Source organism: Mustela lutreola, chromosome 11 (assembly GCF_030435805.1).
Source record: "Mustela lutreola isolate mMusLut2 chromosome 11, mMusLut2.pri, whole genome shotgun sequence".
NCBI lineage: Eukaryota > Metazoa > Chordata > Mammalia > Carnivora > Mustelidae > Mustela > Mustela lutreola.
This window is the reverse complement of record NC_081300.1, coordinates 70,329,129-70,351,596: the sequence shown is the minus strand read 5'-3', so window position 1 is coordinate 70,351,596 and position 22,468 is coordinate 70,329,129. Positions and strand designations below refer to the sequence as shown.

The 22,468-nt window shown below is 46.8% G+C and overlaps 1 protein-coding gene across 4 annotated transcripts in view; it reads right to left on the bottom strand.

Annotated features, from left to right (window-relative positions):
* AP1B1 (adaptor related protein complex 1 subunit beta 1) overlaps window positions 1-22,468 on the bottom strand; it is a 54,438-nt gene that overhangs the window by 23,166 nt on the left and 8,804 nt on the right. For all 4 annotated transcript variants that reach the window (XM_059138786.1, XM_059138789.1, XM_059138787.1 and 1 more), the window contains exons 2-8: window positions 11,910-11,972; window positions 8,840-8,945; window positions 6,448-6,583; window positions 5,446-5,691; window positions 3,852-4,042; window positions 2,844-3,065; window positions 79-199 (exon numbers count right to left, since the gene is read on the bottom strand). In XM_059138786.1, coding sequence (XP_058994769.1) covers window positions 79-199; window positions 2,844-3,065; window positions 3,852-4,042; window positions 5,446-5,691; window positions 6,448-6,583; window positions 8,840-8,945; window positions 11,910-11,946 — 1,059 coding nt within the window. In that variant the 5' untranslated portion in view covers window positions 11,947-11,972. The remainder of the gene's footprint in view (window positions 1-78; window positions 200-2,843; window positions 3,066-3,851; window positions 4,043-5,445; window positions 5,692-6,447; window positions 6,584-8,839; window positions 8,946-11,909; window positions 11,973-22,468) is intronic.

The following is a 22,468-nucleotide window of genomic DNA, read 5'->3' as shown; positions in this document are numbered from 1 at the left end:
GCTCAGAGACCACAGCTTGGTGGTGGTGTTGCTGCCCAACACCAAAGCTCACGGCCCTGGCTACAGCCCTCTGCTGACCTGGGCGATGTTGGCCTGGGAGGCCAGACGGATCATGATGTCCAGCTTCTCCAGCTTCACGTAGATGGGGTCATTGTATTTCACAAAGAAGACCTTCATTTCGTGCTTCAGGATCTCAGGCCTGGTGGCAAGATAGGATTGTCCAAAGAGCAAAAATCAAAGCATAAGCCCTGTGAGAAAACCCTTTCTCTGTGAGAAAACCCCAAATTACTGGGGCATTTCTGGGGTCCGAAGTAGATCCTGACACCTGTGAAGGCAATCACTACCATGGCTGCATGTTCCTCTGTGAGGGTCCACGGACTCGCCATTGTATGTCCAACCAGATCCCAGGATGGGAAGAGGGAATATGAGCAAGACAGTGCTCATATTTGAGAGGGAGCAGGCAGCAGGCAACGGGCATGAGAATCAGACCTCCATAGTCCCAGCTTGTGACCTTGGGCCTCTGCTTCCTCACTCATGCAATTAGAATGACACCACGTAGGAAGTGTTACCACTGCAGGCCTCAGTCTCCAGTCTTAGAAAGGCCTGGCATCTGGGAACTCTGTTTTCGGGAGTGTTCTCACTGTTCCCTAAATGATAAAGGTGGCTAACTATGCCTAGACTGTTTGTATGATCTATGTTGAGTATCTGCTTTCCTTCTAGGAGTCTGAAATTCTGGAAGGTGACTATGTGATCAGTCCCCAGTAAAAACCCAGGGTACGGAGAGTCTCCAATAGGCATCCCCAGACAGAAAAATTACACACATGTTGTTGTACCTTGCTGTTCAGGGATGACTGCACTCTGTGTGACCCCCTTCATGGGAGGACGGTCCATAAGGAAGCCTGTACATGGATTCCTCGACTCTACCTGTGTTACTACAGCCATACTAAATCTAAGCCGTGAAAACAACTATATGCTGACTCCCACGAGCCCTTCTAATGAATCTCTGAGCGTGGGGGTCATCCTAGGGATCCCAACAGATGTCTACATCACAGGGCTGTTGTAAGTTAGATGGGAAGCAGCTATCAGGATCGAGGCCTGCCTCAGGGAAGGCACCTGCTATGTGGCACTGTCACCAGTGTTGCTGCTCTTCCCTCGACTGGTACCGTCCACCGATTTTCTTAGATGAGGAAAGCTGAAGGTGGAGGGCCTTGCACCAGGTCACACATCTAGTGCTAATAAGGATGGAATCGAGAGTCACCACCCTCAACTCCTACTTCTCTGCCCTTTCTAGAACTGAAGAAAGGAAAAGAATGAGGGTAGGCGGTGAGGAGGGGAGAAGACACAGCAGAGAAAAAGGAGAGATCCTACTTAGGTAGGACTCAGTGCTGCTGTGTAAACTGTAGGGAGGTCCCGGCAAAGCAAGGAGCCTTTGCTATGCCTGGTCGGGGAGACAAGGTCCCAAGCCGGGGGCGGAGGAGACATGGTTTCTGCAATCAGGACCTGGCAAAAGCTGCCCAACTATGTGGGGACTGGGCCAGATGGTGCCTGAGCAACACGGTCAACTTCTTAAGAGATTTGCCATGTTAAATATAGCACAGGGAGCCCTTCACACTGATCGGGATCTATAGGTCACTACATCTTATTAAATCCCACCCACAACTAGAAATGAATCCCTCGTCTCGTGGCTCTGCTTAGGCACTCAAAAAGCTTTCCCAAATTTACCTCCCAAACCTTCACAACTGCTAGGACTCCACTGAAATTTCTGGGCCCCCAGGAGTGCCCTAAGAGCTGGAATGATGCTACAAGGACAGGGAGAAGTGCTGTCTTCCAAAAAAGAATGTCTACAAGAGGCCCTGTTCTTTGCACCCAGCAAGGAGGAGTTGGCTGCTGAGTGAGCCATCTGACCAAAAAGGCTGGGAGGAAAACTCCAGAGACCAGCCCCACTGTTTGCTGGACTTCCAGAGAACCCCTCCTATCCTGGGCCCCTCAGACTGACACTGCTGTTTTTCAACTCTACCTATCTTGGGTATCAGGCACCTTCTCTTAGGAGCAGTGGCTTAGAGCTGTGGCTGTTCCCATGGGGCCAGTGGAAATGGGCTTCCTCCTTTTTATTTTTTATTTTTTTAAAGTAGGGTCTATGCCCAGTGTGGAGCCCAATGCGGGGCTTGAACTCACAACCCTGAGAGTAAGACCTGAACTGAGATCAAGCATCAGATGCTTAACTGACTTATCTACCCAGGCGCCGCCGGATACGGGCATTTGACTCTCGCATACCCCTCCTCAGGCCCAAGGCCAATGAAAAGTCTGCTGCATCTCACCACTCTGGAGTCCTCTGACCTCAGAGAATTTGACTAATGCTATAGCCTCTGTCCTGAGGAAAAATATACACACAGAATCTTACACCCTGCTTCAGGAGGTTCTGTGGACTGTGGAGCCATCCCTTGTTTGCAGTTAAGCAGCACCACGCTGCTCTTGACCTCATCTGCTACCTCGGCAGGCTAAGCCACGGTTTCTCACCCTCAGCACTACTGACAGTTTGGGCAGGATGGTCCCTGGGGGTGAAAGCTGTCCTGCATGCTGTAGGACGTTGGGCAGCACCCTTGGCCTCTGCCCATGAGGTGCCAATAGCACCCCCAAAGTCAGACAACCAAAAATGTCTCCAGATATTTCCAAATGTCCCCCAGGGGACAAAGCTGCCTGTGGTTAAGACTTCTGGGTTAAGTTCCTGAGACTCCCTACACAGTGACAGGTCACTTTCCCTTTAGTGTCCTGCTCCCAGGAGGAGCCATCCCTCCTCCCCGCCACACCAGGGGCACTGTGCGTGCATGTGGCAGTCCGGGTACCTTTTCTGCACAATGAGGTTGATGTTGCGCAGGGCCACATACTGCAGCTCCGGCTCGGCCGACAGCAGCGTGACCAGGGGTGGGGCCAGTTTCTTGAGCAGCGTGCCATAGTAGTCCAGGTCCTTGGACAACATCTCCATGAACTTCATCAGCACCTTCACAGCAGAGAGCACCACAGCAGAGTTCGCGTGGGAGAGCCTGGGAGTGACCCGCTCGCAGATGCTGGGGTCCATTCCAAAAGGGAAAACAGGAGAGAAAGACAAGGGCAACACCCTGGTTTTAGTTACTGAGAGAGCATGTTTTCTGTAAGAGAACCTAGATTCTGATTCTGGTGCTTGATAATTGACCCCAACAGGTTAAAACCACTCTAAGTCTCAGTTTTCTCATCTAGAACATGGAGATGATGGTGGTATCTTCCCAGGGTTACATAAGACAATGTATACAAAGCCCTAAGCACCATGTATGGTAGTTAATAAATACTGGGTCAGTGTTAAGGCCCTCCCCCCACATCCCCCGCATTGAAAGGGCATTCAAAAGGGGCAAGGTATTATGTTGGTTATGACCAAAGGTCAGGGAGTCCCAGCCGGGTGACCTGCATGAGTTCATCCACCTTCTAAACCAGTCTTTCCTTACCTGTAAAATGTGGGCAATGATGGGGCAGCTTTCACAGAGGTGCTTTAAGGAGCATCTAATGGATAGGAAGCACTTGGCAGAGCCCCAGCCACCCAGGAAGAATCCAACGAATGGTGACTCTGGTGCTATCCACCTCCTTTACTCAGCCCAAGATGACTGGGGTCTTTGTCAACAACCAGATCGGACTCTGGCTTCTGTTCTGTCTGTACCATGCTGAGCAGAAAGGTGACTGCCTGGCTCTGGCTTCCCTTGAGGATGGTCTGTGGGGCAAGGCCCTGGCAAAGGGCCCAGCAGAGATCTGAGGCCCAGCTCATGGCTGGAGCTCTGCAAGGACCAGGTTCCACTAGGTTGGCAAGCAAGGAGCAGCCTGCTCACCTCTGGGCCTCCCGGTCATCCTTGGGTGTATAGTTGGCTAGGCAGTCGAGGATGAAGATCTGGCCCCACTCGGTGCACTCGTTCAGGGCTGTCAGCAGCTTATTAATGGACTGTGGGTTCAGATCAAGCAGGTTGCTGCTGGGGTGAGACTCAGCGATCTCTGAGAGGGCAGCCACTGCATTTGCCACCACCTGTTTGAGAGGGTAGAAGGGATATAGGCTGGGGGTGTCGCTCGGGCCAAGGGACATTGGGACTATTCATGCTGGCAGGTCAGAGGTTGAATATCCTGAAATGACAGGACCCAACGAGTAGGTCCTGCAGCATGGAGACCCACTCTGAGCACTCACCCTACTAACTCAGCTATAAAGCAGAATGAATGTTAAGGGCCCCTTCCCCAGTGTGGGAGGGAAAAAAAGAGGGCAAACAAAAGAAACAAAAGAAAGATCCAGCTCCAAATGCCTGGCAACAGAAAATATTCCTAGCTACCCAACACATAGCCCCTGCCTACTGGCTACAAGAGCTCACTTCAGGGAGTGTCAAGTGTGCTTCTTGGAGCTAGAAGATTCTTGCAGAGCTCTGCAGGCCATGGAAACAAATGGGGGCTGGAGTCCAGAGGGGATGTCAGGTGAAGCCTTGGGCACTCCAGCCATTTCTACCAGAGCAGCTGTTTTTATGTGTGTTCTGCAGGGTTTTCAACTTTTCCCTATAACAGACAGTGCTCCAATGGCCAATCTTGTATTGGCCACTCAGAGTCCTGGGTCAGTGTTTCCATAGGACAGAGTGGGATGGCTGGGCTGAGGGGTCTGTGCATTTCACTTTAAACAGAGGCTGGTGGGGCACCTGGGTGGCTCAGTGGGTTAAGCCGCTGCCTTCGGCTCAGGTCATGATCTCAGGGTCCCACATTGGGCTCTCTGCTCAGCAGGGAGCCTGCTTCCTCCTCTCTCTCTGCCTGCCTCTCTGCCTACTTGTGATCTCTCTCTGTCAAATAAATAAATAAAATCTTAAAAAATAAAAAAATAAACAGAGGCTGGTGAATTGCCCTTCAAACTGCTATTACGTGAAAAAAGAGGAGCTCCCCTCCCAGCGACACATCCTGAGGCCCTGCCCTCCAGGCTATGCTACTTCAAGGGTGACCCTCTACAACCCTGCAACCCCAAAGATGTGGGAAGAGGGAAAAGTACCTCACATTCAGAGCCCGCCAATGGACAGTGACAATGACAGTGACTGAAAAGGGAAGGAGCACACTAGTCTTGGTTTATGCCCACTGTGTTACCTTCACAGCTTAAGCCTCACAGCACTCCTGCCAGCCACGGAGTTAGATCCATCTTACTAATGAAAAAAAGAGGGCTCTGGAAGGTTAGGCAGCCCACCAAAGGAAATACAGTTTGTGTTAGAGAGGGCACAAAGGGGAGAATCCAGTTCTAACTCCCTCCAAAGATGGTGCGCGAACCACCATAGGCATGAGGACAATTAGCCCACCCGGCAAGGCTCTGACTTCCAGGAACTGGGGAGTGCCTGGTGGAGGAGGAAGCCAAGGTATTCCCAAGCAACCCAGGAGGTGGTGGAAGTGGTATGGTGGGTGGCATTGGCTTACCATGGGGTTCGAGTCAGAGATGAGGTCTTTAAGGGTGTCCAGGAAGCCCTGGTCCTCTACCAGCTGGGCATTGATGTCATGCAGCTTGGCAACACACACAGCTGCTGTTTTGCGCACGTACGGGTCCTCATCCTTCAGGCACTTCCGGAGTGGCTCACACAGGTACTCTGTGATCTTGTCAACGCGGATGCAGCCCATGGTCCGCACAGCCAGGGCCCGGATCAGGGGATTGGGATCCTCACAATCCTGAGGGGAACGAGCCATCGGCCAGGGGCAGGGGCAGGCTCAGCAATATCAGACGGCCCACCAACTGTGGCCGACAGAACCAAAAGTGCCATGTACAGGCATCTAGCATTTGCCAGATGATGTGCTGGGGCTTTGTGTATTGTTGACTCTAATTCTCACAGCAGGCATACAGTACTGTTCCTGTTTTACAGGGTGAAGCAGCCAAGGCCCCCAGGGAAACTGGGAGCTCACCCAGTTACAGAGCAGAGCCATGATTCAAACCCACATCCATCCGGCACCATAACCCACAGAACCCCTCATGTGCCTCTATCTGAGCATCGACAGGGCAAGGGGAGTTAGGAAAGTTCTAAAGGTACACAGAACTGACCATCCAAGTAGCTGTTTACACCTTAATCTGGATGGAGAACACAGAAAGGGGCAAAGTCTAGAAGGCGAACATAGAAGCTCTCAGATTCTTGCTGAATCCTGCCCTGGCAAAGGATGCAGGATAATGGTGCATCCCAGGGGGGACATGGGGATCAATACAGGCCTTAGGCTACCTCACTCAGGAATGAGTTAGCAGGGTCTGTAGCAACTGATTTTCTAAGACAGTGGGAGCCCTCTACTGGAGGACTAGGAGGCCCTCAGCCTGGGAGTCAGAGGGACTGGAAAGGAGCCTGAGTGCTTTTACTCAGGGCCATAGTCTCCCACCCTGAGACAAAGGAAAGATGAAGCAGTGAACACCCATGCCCTTCCTCCGACCAAGCTCCCTCTCACCTTCACAAAGGTGTTGACAGCCATGATGGCCATGTCGGGTTGACTCTTGGCATAGTTCATCAAATACAAGTACACCAGCTTTTTCAGCTCCAGGTTGTCTGTCTGCATACAGTTCACCACGTCGGGGAAGAGGGCACTGGAAAATCAAAATGGCATGAGTGTAGGTAAGGCTGAAGAAAGGAAGATTTTTCAGAGAGCTAATGGGTGGTTTGGGGGTGGGGTGGGGAAATAGGGACAGTGGATGGGAGAAAGGGGAAAAAAAGTAACAGGACTTCCTAGTAAAAGGGAAGACACCAGCTATGCTGTTACCATGAACACTTATGGGTAGCAATGGAACCCAAAAGGTGATTTGAAAAGTAAAGTCCTCCATTCTTTTTACAGAGTTCATTCATATACAACTCTACAGCCCATCAGACCCGGCTCAAACCCAGCTCTGCCGCCTGCTAACTTATGAAATTGGGGAAATTCCTTCATCCCCCCCATGTCTCAGTTTGCTCACCTGCAGGAATGGTGCAGCAAAACCCCATTACACAGGGCCCTTGTGATAATTAAAGAAGACAACATATTTCAGGTATCTGGTCCCTCAGCTGCCCACTAAAAACTAGCCCAGCATGCACAGAGCATGTACTATACAGCCGGGTTTAGCACTAAGGGTTTTATATGCATGATCTCAATTAACAGCCCCAAGAAGCCAGTGTGTTATCCTCATTTTACAGAAAACAATACCAAGGCTCATAAATGTCAAATAATTTGCCTGAGGAGCCAGGTCTGACTCTAAAACCTGTGCTCATGACTGCTGTTATTCTAGGTGGAACCCTTCCCAACATGGAACCCCAGAGTCCCAATACCGTTGAGATGTGAAATATGCTTAGAGGTCAATTTTTTCTCTCTGGAATCTTCACCTCCCCTCTCAAGTCTTGTGACTTAATGGTCGAAGACATGGTAAAAGAGACTCAAGAGGTCAAAGTGAGCTCCCTGGGCTCCCTTAGGAAGGAACCCAGTTGATGCTGACATTGATGCATAACCTTGGAAGATGAAGAACTAGGAAGAAAGGGGTGGGGGGAGGAGGAGCCGCTGATGGGCCTGCCACACCAGCACAACAAGTTCACTTGAGACAGAAGAATAAAGATGCTTCCTCTGTGAGGAGGTGACAGTGGTGTTCTATTTGAAGAGTGGCTTCGTCCGGGAAGGATGTGACTTGGGAAGAGGCCCAGTTCTCCAGCAGACGCCTGATCCTTTTGCCACTCTGTCTATAGCAGGTCTCTCTGCAGAACTGTCTCTGCTGTGGTGCTATCAGGAGGTCCCTTGCTGAGGTGGCAACAGGACAGGGCAATCCATGGAGAAGTCTGGAGAAATATGACCCAGATGAGGAGCTGCCCTACATCAGCGCCCAGGCCTATAAGGCATGGAGCTAGGCACCATGCAGGCACAGTGGAAACACCTTGGAAGGGCTGGACTTGCGTCCTAGTTCTGCTATGAACAATGTGACTGGGGGCAGTCCCTATATCCCTTCTTTATCTGGTTTCTTTGGCAGTAAACACATTCTTACGTACAATGTGGGAATTGTAAGGAACTGCTGAAAAACATACCTGAAAGTTTTCTGCATACTCTCAAATACTATGCAACTGTTAGGTTGTTACAAAATCTAGTCCCTGTCACCGGGGACTTAATGACATGGTGGACAGGTGAACACAAGTACACATCAGAAAAGGACAGTCTAGAATTAGTGCCAGGTGACAGGAACACAGAACAAATGCTACACATTCAGGGAAGTGGGCTGGAGTGATGAGGGAAGGCAACAAGGAGACCTTGAATGGGTTTTCAGAGATGGGAAACAAGCTTGTAAATGGAAAAGGGAAAAGGGACAGTCTACACAGGGGAAGAACATGAGCAGCAGAGAGGTGGCAATGCTACCCATCAGCTGCTCTGGCGGTCAGATGTAAACCAGAGGCTGTGAACTGGCGACAGATCCGATGAATCCCGTCTGCAGGTGTGTGTCAGCGTCATAGCAATGTTTGTTTAATATCATCTAGCAATCTTAAAAATACGATTCAAAATGAAAAAATCTAGATTTCTTATTCTTTTAAAAAGCCACACCTGCTCATACTGGGTTCGTTTTCCCCAGCTGGCAGCAAACCTCTGGAATTTCTGACAGGGTTCCTGCCTTTTTGACTTGGCCCACTTCACTACTCACTCCGCTGCCCTGAACCCCAGCAGCATCTGAGCACAGGACCCCTGTGTAAACGAAACCTTCTGAGTGGAAAGGCGGCTTGCAAAGGGAGCCATAGCAAGGGGAGACACGGGTGCCTAGAGATACCATCAAGGAGTGATGTGAACTAGACCCATGCTACAGAGCCCCGCTCCAGCCGCCACCAGGCCTGCGCCTGCACACCTGACATCTTTGCCCACGGTCATTGATGCAATCACTTTCTTTACCGCCTCCTTCTTCTTCTCCTTCTTGTCACTGTTGAGCTCTGCCTTCAGCTCGAAGATCTCCCCTAAAAAAGGAGGCAGGCATGAGTGATCACCCCCCTACCCTGCCAGAGGGCCATTCCCAGTCCCCAAATTCCAGAAGAATGGGAGGGGAGGAGCAGGTAAAGACACCCTGTGCTGCCAGCTGAGGGCCGTGTTAGGTCCTTGGCCTCAGTGACAGAGGTAGCAGAGGGGGACAGCTCTGAGGAGGGCAGTGTGGAGGCCATGCTGGACTGAACAGAGGGAACTACAGAAGCAAAAAAGATTCTGAGGCAGACAAAAAGTGTGAGAACAGGTCCTGCTCATCAAGCAGTTAAAAACACTCAGAGGAAAGTAAAATTCTCCTCAGCTACCACCCTCACCCGAAGCCCTCAAGGAGGTGTGTGATGGAATCTGGGGACTGAAGATGTGAAGGGAGAGGGTAGGATTTGCTCAATTCCCACACTTGGCTTTTCCTGTTTTCCTAGAACCCCCAGTTAAAACAGCACACTCAGGGTTTCACTTCCTGAGCCAGAAGTGGTTGCTCAGCTCTGAAAATGGGAATTCAGCCTACCCCAGGAGGGCCTGAGCACATAATATGCTTTTCTTAAGAACTTGATAATCTGGAAAAAACAAATGAGAAAATAGGGTTGTTCAGGGCCCAGATAACCCCAATGACAGGTTACAAGGGCAGACTTTGGAATGAGACAGGCCTCCGTCTCAAAACAGGAGCCGCCAGGATTTCTGAGCCTTTTTCTAAGGCAGGTGCCACACCGTCCCCCATTTCTCATTTCATCCTCATGACAACTCGGCATTTCCTCCCATTTTACAGATGAACAAATGGAGGCTGTGACTTGCCCAAGAACGCACTGCTAGTAGCAGGTAGGGCCAAGACTCAAATTCACATCTGCCAGCTTCAAAGCCCATATGCTCATGCCAATCAAGGATATCACTTTGCTTCTCTGAAGCGGTTTCATCTGTACTCTCTCTACTTTAACTGGGGCAATGAATTCTCTCATTTAACACTCAGTTGTAAAATGCTCATCTCAGTGCCTGGCACTCAGTGGCCTGCATTAAAGGTGACCGCTACTATTATTAATTTGCCATGGGACCCTTGGCTTGGATTACTCTTTTACAGAAAGTGTCCCAAACTTCCCTCTCAAGTTATTTGGGGTGGGAATAAAGCAAAGATTGTCATGTAGGGGGGAAGTGCTGAGGAAGTTCTAGGCGGATTTACAGTGAGAAAAAGAAAACTTGCAGGTTTTTATCATGACTTAACAATGTGTCGGGAAAGAACTTGAGATGACAGAGAGCAAACAAAGTTAATTAAGAACAATCACACAGTACGGCCCAGGGCAAGGCCACCATGAGGATATTGCTCAACAGAGCAAAGAGGAATCTGCAGACCTTGCAGTTCAGACTTGACTTCTGCAGGACTAGAGGAACATATGCCCTTCCCCTCCAAGAGACTGAGGGAGCCATGTCTCCCTGCTGCAGGATCTAATAGACCATGATGACTTTGACCCTGGATCCTGTTGCAGAGCTTTGCTCAAAGTGTTTGGTCACATTCAATATAACGACCATCAATTGATGGAGTCATTTCAGTTCTAAGAAGACTGATGAGGTAAACCTGGGATCTGCCTGTTTCCAAAATGTCTCTTTCCTCTACTGGGCCCCAAATCAAATCACTCACCAAGCCTACCTCCTCAATCTCATATAAAGCATCCGATTTACTCTACCCACAATGCTACACCCCACCCCACCCCTCTCCCCAGCTCAGACACCATCATCTCTCATGGGAGCTGTGGTACTGGTCCCTTTGCCTCCCCCCAATCTTCACCTTCTTCAATTCTTTACTAGAAACTGCCTTGGATTTTCTCTTGCTTAAAACCATCACTGATGTCTGATTTGGACTCAGGCATCCCTCTATATTCTCCTCAAAAGAAAACTCACAAAAACCCCACCACTGACACCTCAACTCACTTAGCACTAGGTTCACCCTCTCCAGTCCTGTACTCTCCAACTCTCCTTCTATCACACTCTTGAGTAACTTGTGCCCAGGAGTCTTCCTTCCCTGGGCATACCCTGGGCAGAGTAAGTGCTCTGCTCCCCTTTCTACCCTTCCCTTTTAACCAGCTAGCTCCATCCAAGGTCCGCCCACGGCCCCCTGCACTTCCCTTACCATAGCACCCACCACCTTTAGTATGATTACTATTTAACAGACTGTCTTCTCTGCTTAACTGCAAGAAAGCTACAACAATAAAGATGTGCTCAATAAGGGGAAGAGGAGATTGCAGGTCCTGGCTCAGCTGCCTCAACAGCCTCTTTTCATCTGGTCAGCAGGCATGTGTTGATCTGGCTTGGAAGGAAGGAAGGAAGGAAGGAGGGAAGGAGGGAGGGAGGGCCCGTCAGGAAGACACTTGACAGGGTTAAAGCACATTCATCAGCCACTACAACCACCTCTACTTCTCAGAAAGCAGAAACAACCACAATGCCCTATAACAGAAGATGAGCTGAGCAAATTTCAGTGCATCAACTCAGCAGACTAACACTGAGTAGATACAACTGTGGGGAAATGTTTAGGATAATGTCAAATGAAAAACAGGATATAAATTCTGACTCTGACCACGTAAAACATGTGCCTGTGGATAAAGACCAGACATACACACACATACACACACACATCACTGTGGGGTTACTGAAAGGATTGTGTGCTTTCTTTCCTCCAGAAAAAACATTTAAAAAGGCCATTCAGAACAAAAGGGGGCTTCCTCCCTCTCCATTTGGAGCTAATGCTCTTCCCTTCCTGAGTTCTAAAAAGTAGTAGTCAATTTCTTATACCATCAACTCTTCAATGTTCTGGATCCACAAGGTTAAAGGTGCTCTGGGTAATTCCCGTTACTTGCTCCCAGGCTGCCACCCCTGCCCCCAAAGCCCATCCTGGCAGGGAGAAGGCAGAAGGATGGAGCCAGGAAAGGGTAGGACAGGACCCACAATGAAACAAAGAGTACCTTTCTTGGTCGTGGTGAAATACTTTGAGTCAGTCATTTTGGTCCCTTATCTGTGGCCGGACTCTGCAAGACAGAAGAGAGGGGTGACTTTCTGTTGTGTCAGCTCCATTTTCAGTCACGGAGCACAGGACGAAGGCAGGATCCAACACACACGTGGTATGGGAAGATAGCTTCTTAGCTCTCTATGGGGCAAATGAGCTGTTAAATAATAGGATCAGCTTTTGGAAGGTAATTCTGAGGGATCCACCAAATTTTTTAATGTGCGTATCCTTTGACCCAGCAGTTCTACTTATAGGACTCTCTCCCACAGAAATACCGGCACAGATGGTAGGGTTTTCCTACAGCACTGTCCATACAATACACCATCAGAAATAACTTTAATGCCCATTAATAATGGGGCACTTGGGGGGCTCAGTCAGTTGAGTGTGTGCCTTCGGCTCAGGTCATGATCCGAGGGTCCTGGAATGCAGCCCTGCATCAGGCTCCCTGCTCCACAGGAAGTCTGCTTCTCCCCCTCCATCTACCGCTCCCTCTGCTTGTGCTCTCTCCGTCAAATGGATAAATAAAGTCTTAAAAAATATATAAGGGAATGGCTAGATACTCTGCAAAGTCCACAGATTAAAAAGCACTTAGTTACAGCCTCTGTGTGCTTACCCCACCCAGCACTGTTCTAAGTGCTTCGTGCGAGTTACCCCATTATAGCCTCATCACAGCCTCACGGAAGTACTATCGTTACCCCCATATAGTCAAATGAGCTTGGAAAAGGCCAAATTTGGAAAGCCAGGGAGGGAGGTTTCTTCTCTCCCCAACTTTTCCAAACTTCTCTAATAGCAATATGCACTATTCCTCTCTAGAGAAGGCTAGAATCCATCTACATACTGTAGACTCTATAGCATTCCCCAAATCTAACTGGCCAGTTTCCTCAAAGCATCTCTCAGGACATCTCCCAGTGCAAAAGTCACAGTGTAAAGTGCTATTCTAAGGCAACAGAACAAAGAAAGTACCAAGGCCCCCTCATTCATTCACGGTTTACAGAGCATCCACTATGTACCTTCAGTAGTTCCTCTTGACCAACTGATGAAAGATTAAAGAAGCTCCACAGGGGCCGAGTACCCCGGATACATGGCAGAGGCTCCAGGGGTGGTTCTAACATTTAAGAAGTTATCACTTACTGGGACACCTGGGTGTCTATGTTGTTAAGCATCTGCCTTTGGCTCAGGTCATGATCCCAGGTTCCTGGGATCTGCTCCTCCCTCTCCCTCTGCCTGCTGCTCTGCCTACTTGTTCTATCTCTCTATCAAATAAATAAATAAAATCTTTTTTTAAACAGTTACACTTACTGAGTCCCTATTACAGCCAAGAGGTTTATCAACGTTGTTTCATTTAATCCCACTAATCAGGTGGCTGGTTTGAAGAATATTTTACAGAGGAGGAAACTGAGGCTCAGGATTAAGTAACTTGCCCATAGTCACATGACTTGTAAATGGTTAGACTGGGAGACCATCTCAGGGCTGCCTGACCTCAGCAACTGTATTTTATTAACAAAGGAATTCTGCTTCTCCCATCTGAAAGGGAGGACCGAGCCCTGATAGTGCCTAAGGACTCAATATAAAAACCCTAAGACTTTCAATGATAACTGCCCAGTCCTACCTGTAGTCTCACATGGTACAGAAAACCAAACAATCCAAAAATATAGACATTTGAATGGAAAAATTCCCTCACTTTTGTCCCTTCTGTTGCCTCTACTGAAGAGACTGAAACATAGAACCCAACAAGGGCACTTGTGATGAGCACTAGGTGTTATATGTAAGCGATGAATCATTAAATTCTACTCCTGAAAACAACTGTATGCTAAACACTGTAAGTATTTTGTATGAAAACACTGTATGCTAACTAACTAGAATTTAAATAAAACCTTGGAACTAATTAATTAATTTAAACCTCCACAGAACATGTTAACATCTTCTTTCAGTACATTACTACTAGGTGGGAGCAAGATGGAGATTACTGGTGGGATGGATGTGAGAGGTCAAGGATCATTCAAAAAATCTCTGGAGGGGCACTTGAGTGACTCAGTTGGTTAAGCAGCTGCCTTTGGCTCAGCTCATGATCCCAGAATCCTGGGATGGAGTCCTACATTGGGCTCCTTACTCAGCCGGAAGCCTGCTTCTCCCTCTGCCTGCTCTGCTTGGCACTCTGCCTGTTTGTGTGTGCTCTCGCTCTTCCCTGACAAATAAATAAATAAAATCTTTAAAAAAAAAAAGTCTCTGGAAACAAAACTGACATGGCTCCTCTCTAGCCCAAGTGAATTCTCCAGACTAAGCTGGTATTCACAGCAAGATGGCAAAGCAGCTGTTCCCCAACTGAGCCACCCAATAGATTCTGTCTCAGTGATCAATGGGAAACAAGTATGTGCTGTCTTGGGGCTGCCTTAAATCCTCTGTGGATCCCACTGGACTAGAGAATAAAGGCTTCACTGACAGAACAGCACAAAGGAAAAGACACAATTCTATTATCCTTTGCTTTGCAAGGTTGAAAAGGGATGATGGCACTTTTCTGTGGGAGATGCAGGAAAAAGAAGAGACTGCTGTGTCTGATGATGGGAGACCCATGGTAGGGACTCTATCTTGCAGGGCCTGACAGCAAGAGTCAGGCCTGTGGACAGATCCACAAAGGGAGAACCCACGTCAGCCTAGTCCATGGCTCTGTCCACCCTCCCCCTTCATAACTGGCCTAGGGTTCTGCACATGGCCAGTGTTGAGTTGATAGTTGTTAAAAGAAATGAAAAGGGGCCAATGACCATCCTGGAGAGTCTCGGCTTGCTGACAGCTCTGTTATGTAACTCTTCAGCATTTGTTTCCTAAAGGAATTCACTTACAGTGAAAATCATTTTCTTTTGAGTACACATTCAGCCATTTTCTCAGAGAAATCTCCCCAACCTAGAGGTTCTTTTTGGAGTGCTGTGAATGAGCAGATCAACAAGATAACAGGATGTCTGCCACACAGCAAAAGGCTGTATGACTTCAGGAATCATAGGTGTGAGAGCACAACTGGAAGGGGTATCCAAAATAAAAGTATGCCATTTCTCAAAGATAAGTTTAGTCTAAGAGGGATCAAGAAAACAAAAGGGGCTAAAAATTTTAGACCAAAAGAATCACAGTAACATATAAACCCCTCTGTTGTTAAATCTAGAAGGAAATCGAAGTTAAAAAAAAGGTAAAAACTACCTTAGATGTCTAACTTTAATGATGCCCTGAGATTCTTCCTTCTCCAATAGTGGAGGCTCTCAGGGGCTTTGCCCTTATCTGCAGGCACAATACAACATCTCGGGGTCCTAAATTCCCAGAACACAATCACCTGGGGACAGATTTGAGATGTATGTACCTGCCCAGGTGGAGAAAGCGTGGGTAGCTTCTTTTGGGGGGATTAAAAAAAGCAACAGAGCAGGGTCAGCTAATCAGACCACCACAGACTGCTGATACCCCTATAGCGTTAAGCTTTGATGACACTCTTCCTTTTACAGATGCTAAGCAACTACTTGCAACTTACACTGCTACCCAGCGTGAGCGCTGGCTGCTTCTTTTCTCTGCAGTATCTCTCTCACATAACCCTCTGCAGAGGGCCCAATGGGACTGATGATGCAGAAATCGTATCCCTCTGAAGCTGTTTCACATACAGGAAATTAAAGTGGAGGAGGAAGGGGAAGTAGGGAGAAGTGAAAATGCTTTTGCCAAGCCACCCAGAGCACAGATTTTAAAAACCTCATTACACTGTGGAAGATCACACCTGGGTGACCTGCCTTGGATGGCTATCTCCTGTGTCCTTTCTCTGAAGTTACTCTTGGTTAGTGCAAGAGATGTTTCATCCTCTCTGCAGGAGTGAAAAAAACCCTACAGTTCAGTCTAAAGGATCAGACTTAAAGGATGCTACAGGAAAGACGGGTGCGTTCCCTGGCACTGCTCAGCTATCGCCATACACTGTGTGCCCACTAATGGAGGCTGAAGAGGCTAAGACCTTGTTTGGTGACTCTAATGTATACATGAGCCACACCTGGAAGCACGCAACCAGTTCAGGCAAGAAAAAGCCTAGGGTTTGGATTCCATCTTTGGAAGTGACGGGACACATTCTAAAAAGGAACAATTGGGGAATTTTTGGTTTGCAAACTGCTCTGGCCAGTGTGATAAGTCATTTTTGCTAAGGAGACAGCATTCTGGGCTGGGATACTCCTCACTTTCAGCGTTTACGGGCTAAGGATCACCTCAGGGGGAGGGAGAGTCTAAACTAAAACCCACACCTAAAAGGACTGGTTTTGTCACTAATGAGCCACTGATGCTGTCCTTCATTTAAATCTACCTTCTCACTTTGATCTTATAATCCCAGACCAGTCCCTATTAATCTTACTTTATTTTTATTTTAAAGATTTTTTTTAAAAAAATTGTTTTATTTATTTATTTAACAGAGAGAGACACAGTGAGAGAGGGAACAGAAGCAGGGGGAGTGGGAGAGGGAGAAGCAGGCTTCTTGCCGTGCAGGGACCCTGATGCAGGGTTCAATCCCAGGACCCTGGGATCATGACCTGAGCCGAAGGCAGAGGCCCAACGACTGAGCCACCCAGGTACCCCCTATTAATCTTACTTAAAAAAATAAAAATAGGGCGCCTGGGTGGCTCAGTGGGTTAAGCCGCTGCCTTCGGCTCAGGTCGTGATCTCAGGGTCCTGGGATCGAGTCCCGCATCGGGCTCTCTGCTCAGCAGGGAGCCTGCTTCCTCCTCTCTCTGCCTGCCTCTCTGCTTACTTGTAATTTCTCTCTGTCAAATAAATAAATAAAATCTTAAAAAAAAATAAATAAATAAAAATAAAAATAAAAATAAAAATCCTACTGATGCTCCTGTTTTCCCCTGCCACTAGGCTTAAAGTAAAGAAACTGAGTAATAAGCCTGAAATAGAGTAGTTTTATGTTTTCTAGAATTATAAAGAAGCCCCTAGTGAGAATCACTGACACACTGGCTAGGACAAAGATGTAATGTAATCTAAGAGTGGAAAAATGAGGTCCTAGGAAGATAATGGAAGGGGAAAAAAATCATAAAAATATCCCCAGCTAAAGACTTTGAATTTTAGCTACTGGAGTTAGACGTAAGGAAATAAAGTCCTCAACACTTTTTAAATTTGTGAGGTCCTCACATATCTACATGTAGTTCTAAGAACAAGAGATAAAGAAACTCTGTGTTTTTTTTGTTTTGTTTTGTTTTTTAAAGATTTTATTATTTATTTGACAGACAGAGGTCACAAGCAGGCAGAGAGGCAGGCAGAGAGAGGAAGGGAAGCAGGCTTCGCTGCAGAGCAGAGAGCCCGATGCGGGGCTCGATCCCAGGACCCTGGGATCATGACCTGAGCTGAAGGCAGAGGCTTTAACCCACTGAGCCACCCAAGCGCCCCAGAAACTCTGTGTTTTAAACAAATAAATTGAATTTAATCTATAAAAAGTACATTAAGAAAATAAATATTGAATATATTTCAACTTTTCTCCAAGACCTCAAAATTTCTAGTGATAACAATAATTATTTTATCTTTATCATTTTTTTTTTAAAGATTTTATTTATTTATTTGACAGAGAGAGATCACAAGCAGGCAGAGAGGCAGGCAGAGAGAGAGGAGGAAGCAGGCTCCCTGCTGAGCAGAGAGCCCGATGTGGGACTCGATCCCAGGACCCTGAGATCATGACCTGAGCCGAAGGCAGCGGCTTAACCCACTGAGCCACCCAGGCGCCCCTATCTTTATCATTTTTATTTTTTAGGTAGGCTTCATGCCCAATGTGGGGCTTGAACTCAAAACCCTGAGATGAATAGCTACGTACTCTACCAACTGAGCCAGCAGGTGCCCCAACAATAATTTTAAAGCAAAGAATACTGAACTGCTTGCTGTTGGTTTAATTCACCTCTATGACCCAATTCTTCTCTTGAAAATGGGGACAGCAGCACTTGCTCTTTACTTAGTTCACTGTTCTTCTGATAGGGGACAATGTGGGAATGAAAGCATGCTGATATTATAAATATCATGGAGTTCCAGGGCCCCTGGGTGGCTCAGTGGGTTAGGTATCTGCCTTTGGCTCAGGTAGTGGTCCCGGGGTCCTGGAATCTAGACCAGCATCAGGCTCTCTGCTCAGTAGAGAGCCTGTTTCTCCCTCTCCCTGCTGCTCCCCCTGCTTGTGTTCTGTCTGTGAAATAAATAAATAAATCTTAAAAAAAAAAAAAAATTGTGGGGTTCCATTTACATGAAATTCTAGGATAAGAAGAAGAGGTAGAAGTCTGATCAGTGGATGTGTTTGAGAAGGACTGAATGGGGCACAAAAGAACTCTAGGGGTGATGGAAATGATCTGCATCTTTTTTTTTTTTTTTTTTAAGATTTTATTTATTTATTTGACAGAGAAAGAGACCACAAGTAGGCAGAGATGCAGGCAGAGGTGGGGGGAGGAAGCAGGTTCCCTGCTGAGCAGAGAGCCCAGCATGGAGCTCCATCCCAGGACCCTGAGATCATGACCTGAGCCGAAGGCAGACGCTTAACCCACTGTGCCACTCCGGTGCCCCATGATCTGCATCTTGATGCAGATTCTGGCCAGACTGGTACACTTAAGAGCTCACATATCCCTTGGTATAAGTCATACAAATATTAAAATTTTTTTCATTTCTATCTATTTATTAAGATTTTATTTTTTTATTCGATAGAGACCATGCACATACAAGCAGTGGCAATAGCAGGCAGAGGAAGATGGAGAAGCAGGTTCCCTGCTTTCCAAGACCCTGGGATCATGACTTTGGCTGAAGGCAGATGCTTAACTGACTGAGCCACCAAAAAAGTCAATTCAAATAATTGAATTTTTTTTTAAATAAAATAAAACTCAATGCTGAAGAAGAAAAATGGAAAACTATATAATCCAGAGGAAACAAAGCCTTTCTGAGTATGACATTAAATCCAGAAGTCTTTAAAAATCTGTGAGTCTGATTACATAAAAATTAAGTTTTCCTGTATGGCCAAATCATAATAAAAAACGAAAGACAAGGGTGCCTGAGTGGCTCAGTTGGTTGGGTGACTGCCTTTGGCTCAGGTCATGATCCTGGAGTCCTGGGATTGGGTCCTGCATGGGCTCCCTGCTCAGCGGGGAGTCTGCTTCTCCCTCTCTTCTCATGCTCTCTCTCTCTCAAATAAATAAAATCTTTTTAAAAAAGACATGATAGACACACACATAAATTTCCATCACATCTCACACAATAGCCTATTTTCCTTAATACATAAAAAGTACCTATGGGACTCCTGGATGGCTCAGTGGGTTAAGTGGCTGCCTTCAGCTCAGGTCATGATCCCAGGGTCCTGGGATCAAGTCCTGCATCCAGCGAGCCTGCTTCTCCCTCTTCCTCTTCCCCTCCCCCTATTCGTGCTCTCTTTCTCATAAATGGATAAATAAAAATTTTTAAAAAATACATAGAAAGTACTAAAAATAGGAGAATGGCAAAGGATGTGGTGTGTTACAGAAAATGAAGACGAATGGTTTAAGCTTTAAGAGATATAAGAGGAATAATAAGAGAAATTGATACTACAATGAAATACCATCCATTAGCCCAAAAGTCTGATGACATTTCATGTTGGTGCTGATGTGGGAAAAGAGATACCCTGATGTCATGCTAATGAGAGTCTACAACTTCTACACCAATGTGGCAACAGCTACCAGAATTGCAAAGGTGCTGACCCTTTGACCCAATAACTTGGCTTCTAAGAATTTATTTATTTATTTATTTTAAAGATTTTATCTATTTATTTGAAAGAGAGAAAGCTATGAGCAGAGGGAGGGGCAGAAAGAATCTGAAGCAGATTCCATACTGACTGTGGATGAAGACTCAGGTTCCCAGAGAAGATAAAATAACCAGGGCTTGTAACAGATCAAGATAAGAGGACTCCTTGATGAGAGCAGAGAGTGCCGATGGGGCAGAACAGAGACACAAGCCTCCGTGCGTGGTTAACTTTCAACAAAATTGAAAGTAAGGCTGATCCAACTCCAAGACAGCTGCCAGGAAATCTAGCTTTGCTACCAACAGCTGTGTGATGCAGGGTAAATCCCTCTATCTCTAGGCTTTACTTTTTTCTAATTGTCAAACAAGAGAATTCAACCAGGTCAATGGCTTTTCAAGCCTCTTCTTGCTTTCAAACTGTCTAAAACAAAACCAGAATTACTTGGCTGACATAAGAGTGGAGGACTTAGGGCCTAGCTCACTCCACTACGCCCAAGTCCCCCTCTTCACCAGGGGCCCTTCAGACCACCCACAGTTCCACAGGACAACAGTTCCAGTCTATTAAATGACAGATAAACTCCCTCCCACATCTCACCTTCTATGATGAGAAATCCATTTCCCCACCAATGAGTGTTCTTCCAGGGTATCAAACAAGAGGAAATGGAGCATGATCATTCTCTGAGAATGAAAAAAGACATTTCCAAGAGAAAAGACAAAACAAATTCAGAATGCAGCCTGGACTACCAAACCTTATTAGGTCTTCAGTAGGAAGGAAAACAGTAACAAGCCAAACAATTCCCCAAATGGCCTGCCAAAGACCAAGGAAAGAACGTTTCTAGTCTCAGGGCAGTGATTCATGCCAGAGCAACCCAGGCTCTGCACTTGGTTGAGAGGCAAGAAGTTGGTGGCGCTAGCACAATGTGCTGCATACCGCTGGCACTCAGTGAGTTTCCAAGAGAGACAATCGGTATTGTGAGATCAGCCAGAGAAGCAGTTTTAGGGAAGGGAAAGGGGAAGAAGACATTTGGCAAGGTCTGATCCAGCTGTCAATACTCATCTCTGAATTCAAGGACATCTGGGCAGGGAAAAATGAGCCCTGAAAGTCTGTTGGTAGCTTCCAACTTCAGTGCTGTTTAAAACCATCACTGCTGGGTACCTGGGTGGCTCAGTTGGTTAACCATCTGCCTTTGGCTCAGGTCATGATCTCAGGGTCTTGGGATGGAACCCTGCATTGGGCTCTCTGCTCAGCGGGGAGTTTGCTTTTCCTTCTCTTTCTGCCCCTCCCCCTGCTGGTGCCTACATGCACACAATGCTCTCTCTCAAATAAATTAAATCTTAAAAAAAAAAAAAAATTATAAAACTATCACTGTTAAACTCTTGCCTGATAAAGAAACCTGTTCAGAAACCTGCTCCAGGCACATGTTAGCTCAAGAACAGTTAAGGATAAGTTAGTAAGAGGGTGCTTGGGCTGCTCAGTTGGTTAAGTATCTGTCTTTGGCTCAGGTCATGATCCCAGGGTCCTGGGATACAGTCCCACACTGGGCTTGCTTCTCCCTCTGCCTCTCTGTGTCTCATGAATAAATAAATAAAATCTTTAAAAAAAAAAAAAGTGAAACTTTAATCACCTCATGTTTGGCGGTTTCAGTTCTATTTCAAAGGCATAGGTTGATTCATTCACAAATATTCCCCTACTCTGTGCCATGCTCTGGATTGTGTCCCTACCCCATGAAGCTTAGAGTTTATAATAGAGACAATGATTCTATTCACCACCCAGCCATTGCTCACCACTGCTCACCTGTCTGACAGTCTTCTTTCAAAAAGGAAAAGGTCCTCACAGGTAAGCCCTAAAGTTCACTTTATAGAAGTGAGGCCAGCTTGAAGACAAAAAGGTGACTCAGCAGTAGAGAAACCAGACTTCAGACTTTCTCTCTGAGACAACCTGGCCACCAAACTCAAACAGGCTCTTTTAAATTGGTTTAATAACTATGAGAAAATAAGCTGTGCTCTTCTTTGGGCTTGGCATGAAATTCAGAACAAAGGTGGCAGTGGCAGCAGTAATGGCAGGCAGATATGCTCTATGAGCCAGACACTATGTAAAGAACTTCACATTTAATCCAAACAATAATCTGTGGAAAAGGTATTGATAATACCACAATTTTACAGATGAGGAAAAGTAAAGTCCAGAGAGACCAAGGCATTTCTCTGGAGTCAAATAGCTAGAAAATGTAGCACTGACACTCTCTCTCTACTCTTGCCCCATACTGAGATCCCACAGGTTCCACTCAGTCCAGCAACGCAACTTCTCCTCTGAATGAAGCCCTGGCAGAATCACACACACTCCAAGCGAAAGGATAAATGAAATGTGTTGCCCCATATCCCTGCAGGGCCCCTCAAACATTGAATTACAGGTTATTTTAGGACCAGTCCATCCAGTTTGGTCAAGTGGAATGTCAAGTTTGGTAACATGCCTAGTGAAAGCCTGTTTGGATGAGCTTGCTGAGTTATGGGCCTCCTGGGATTTGGATGAAAAGTACTTAGCCAAAATCAATCTCCTGAGACCCACTAACAGTTAAAGCCTCAAAATGAAAAAGAAGTAAAAGCAGGCACATGCCACATGCAAATGTTCTTCTATTAGCACTGAATCTTTAGAAACTAATTCTATAATCAGTTCTCAACTATCTACAGAAAGTAATGCTTGGAAAGATCTGCTGTCAAGAGAAAGAAAAGTTCCTCTGGACTGGAAAAAGCAAAGTAATAGGGGTTTCTTCTGAATAATAT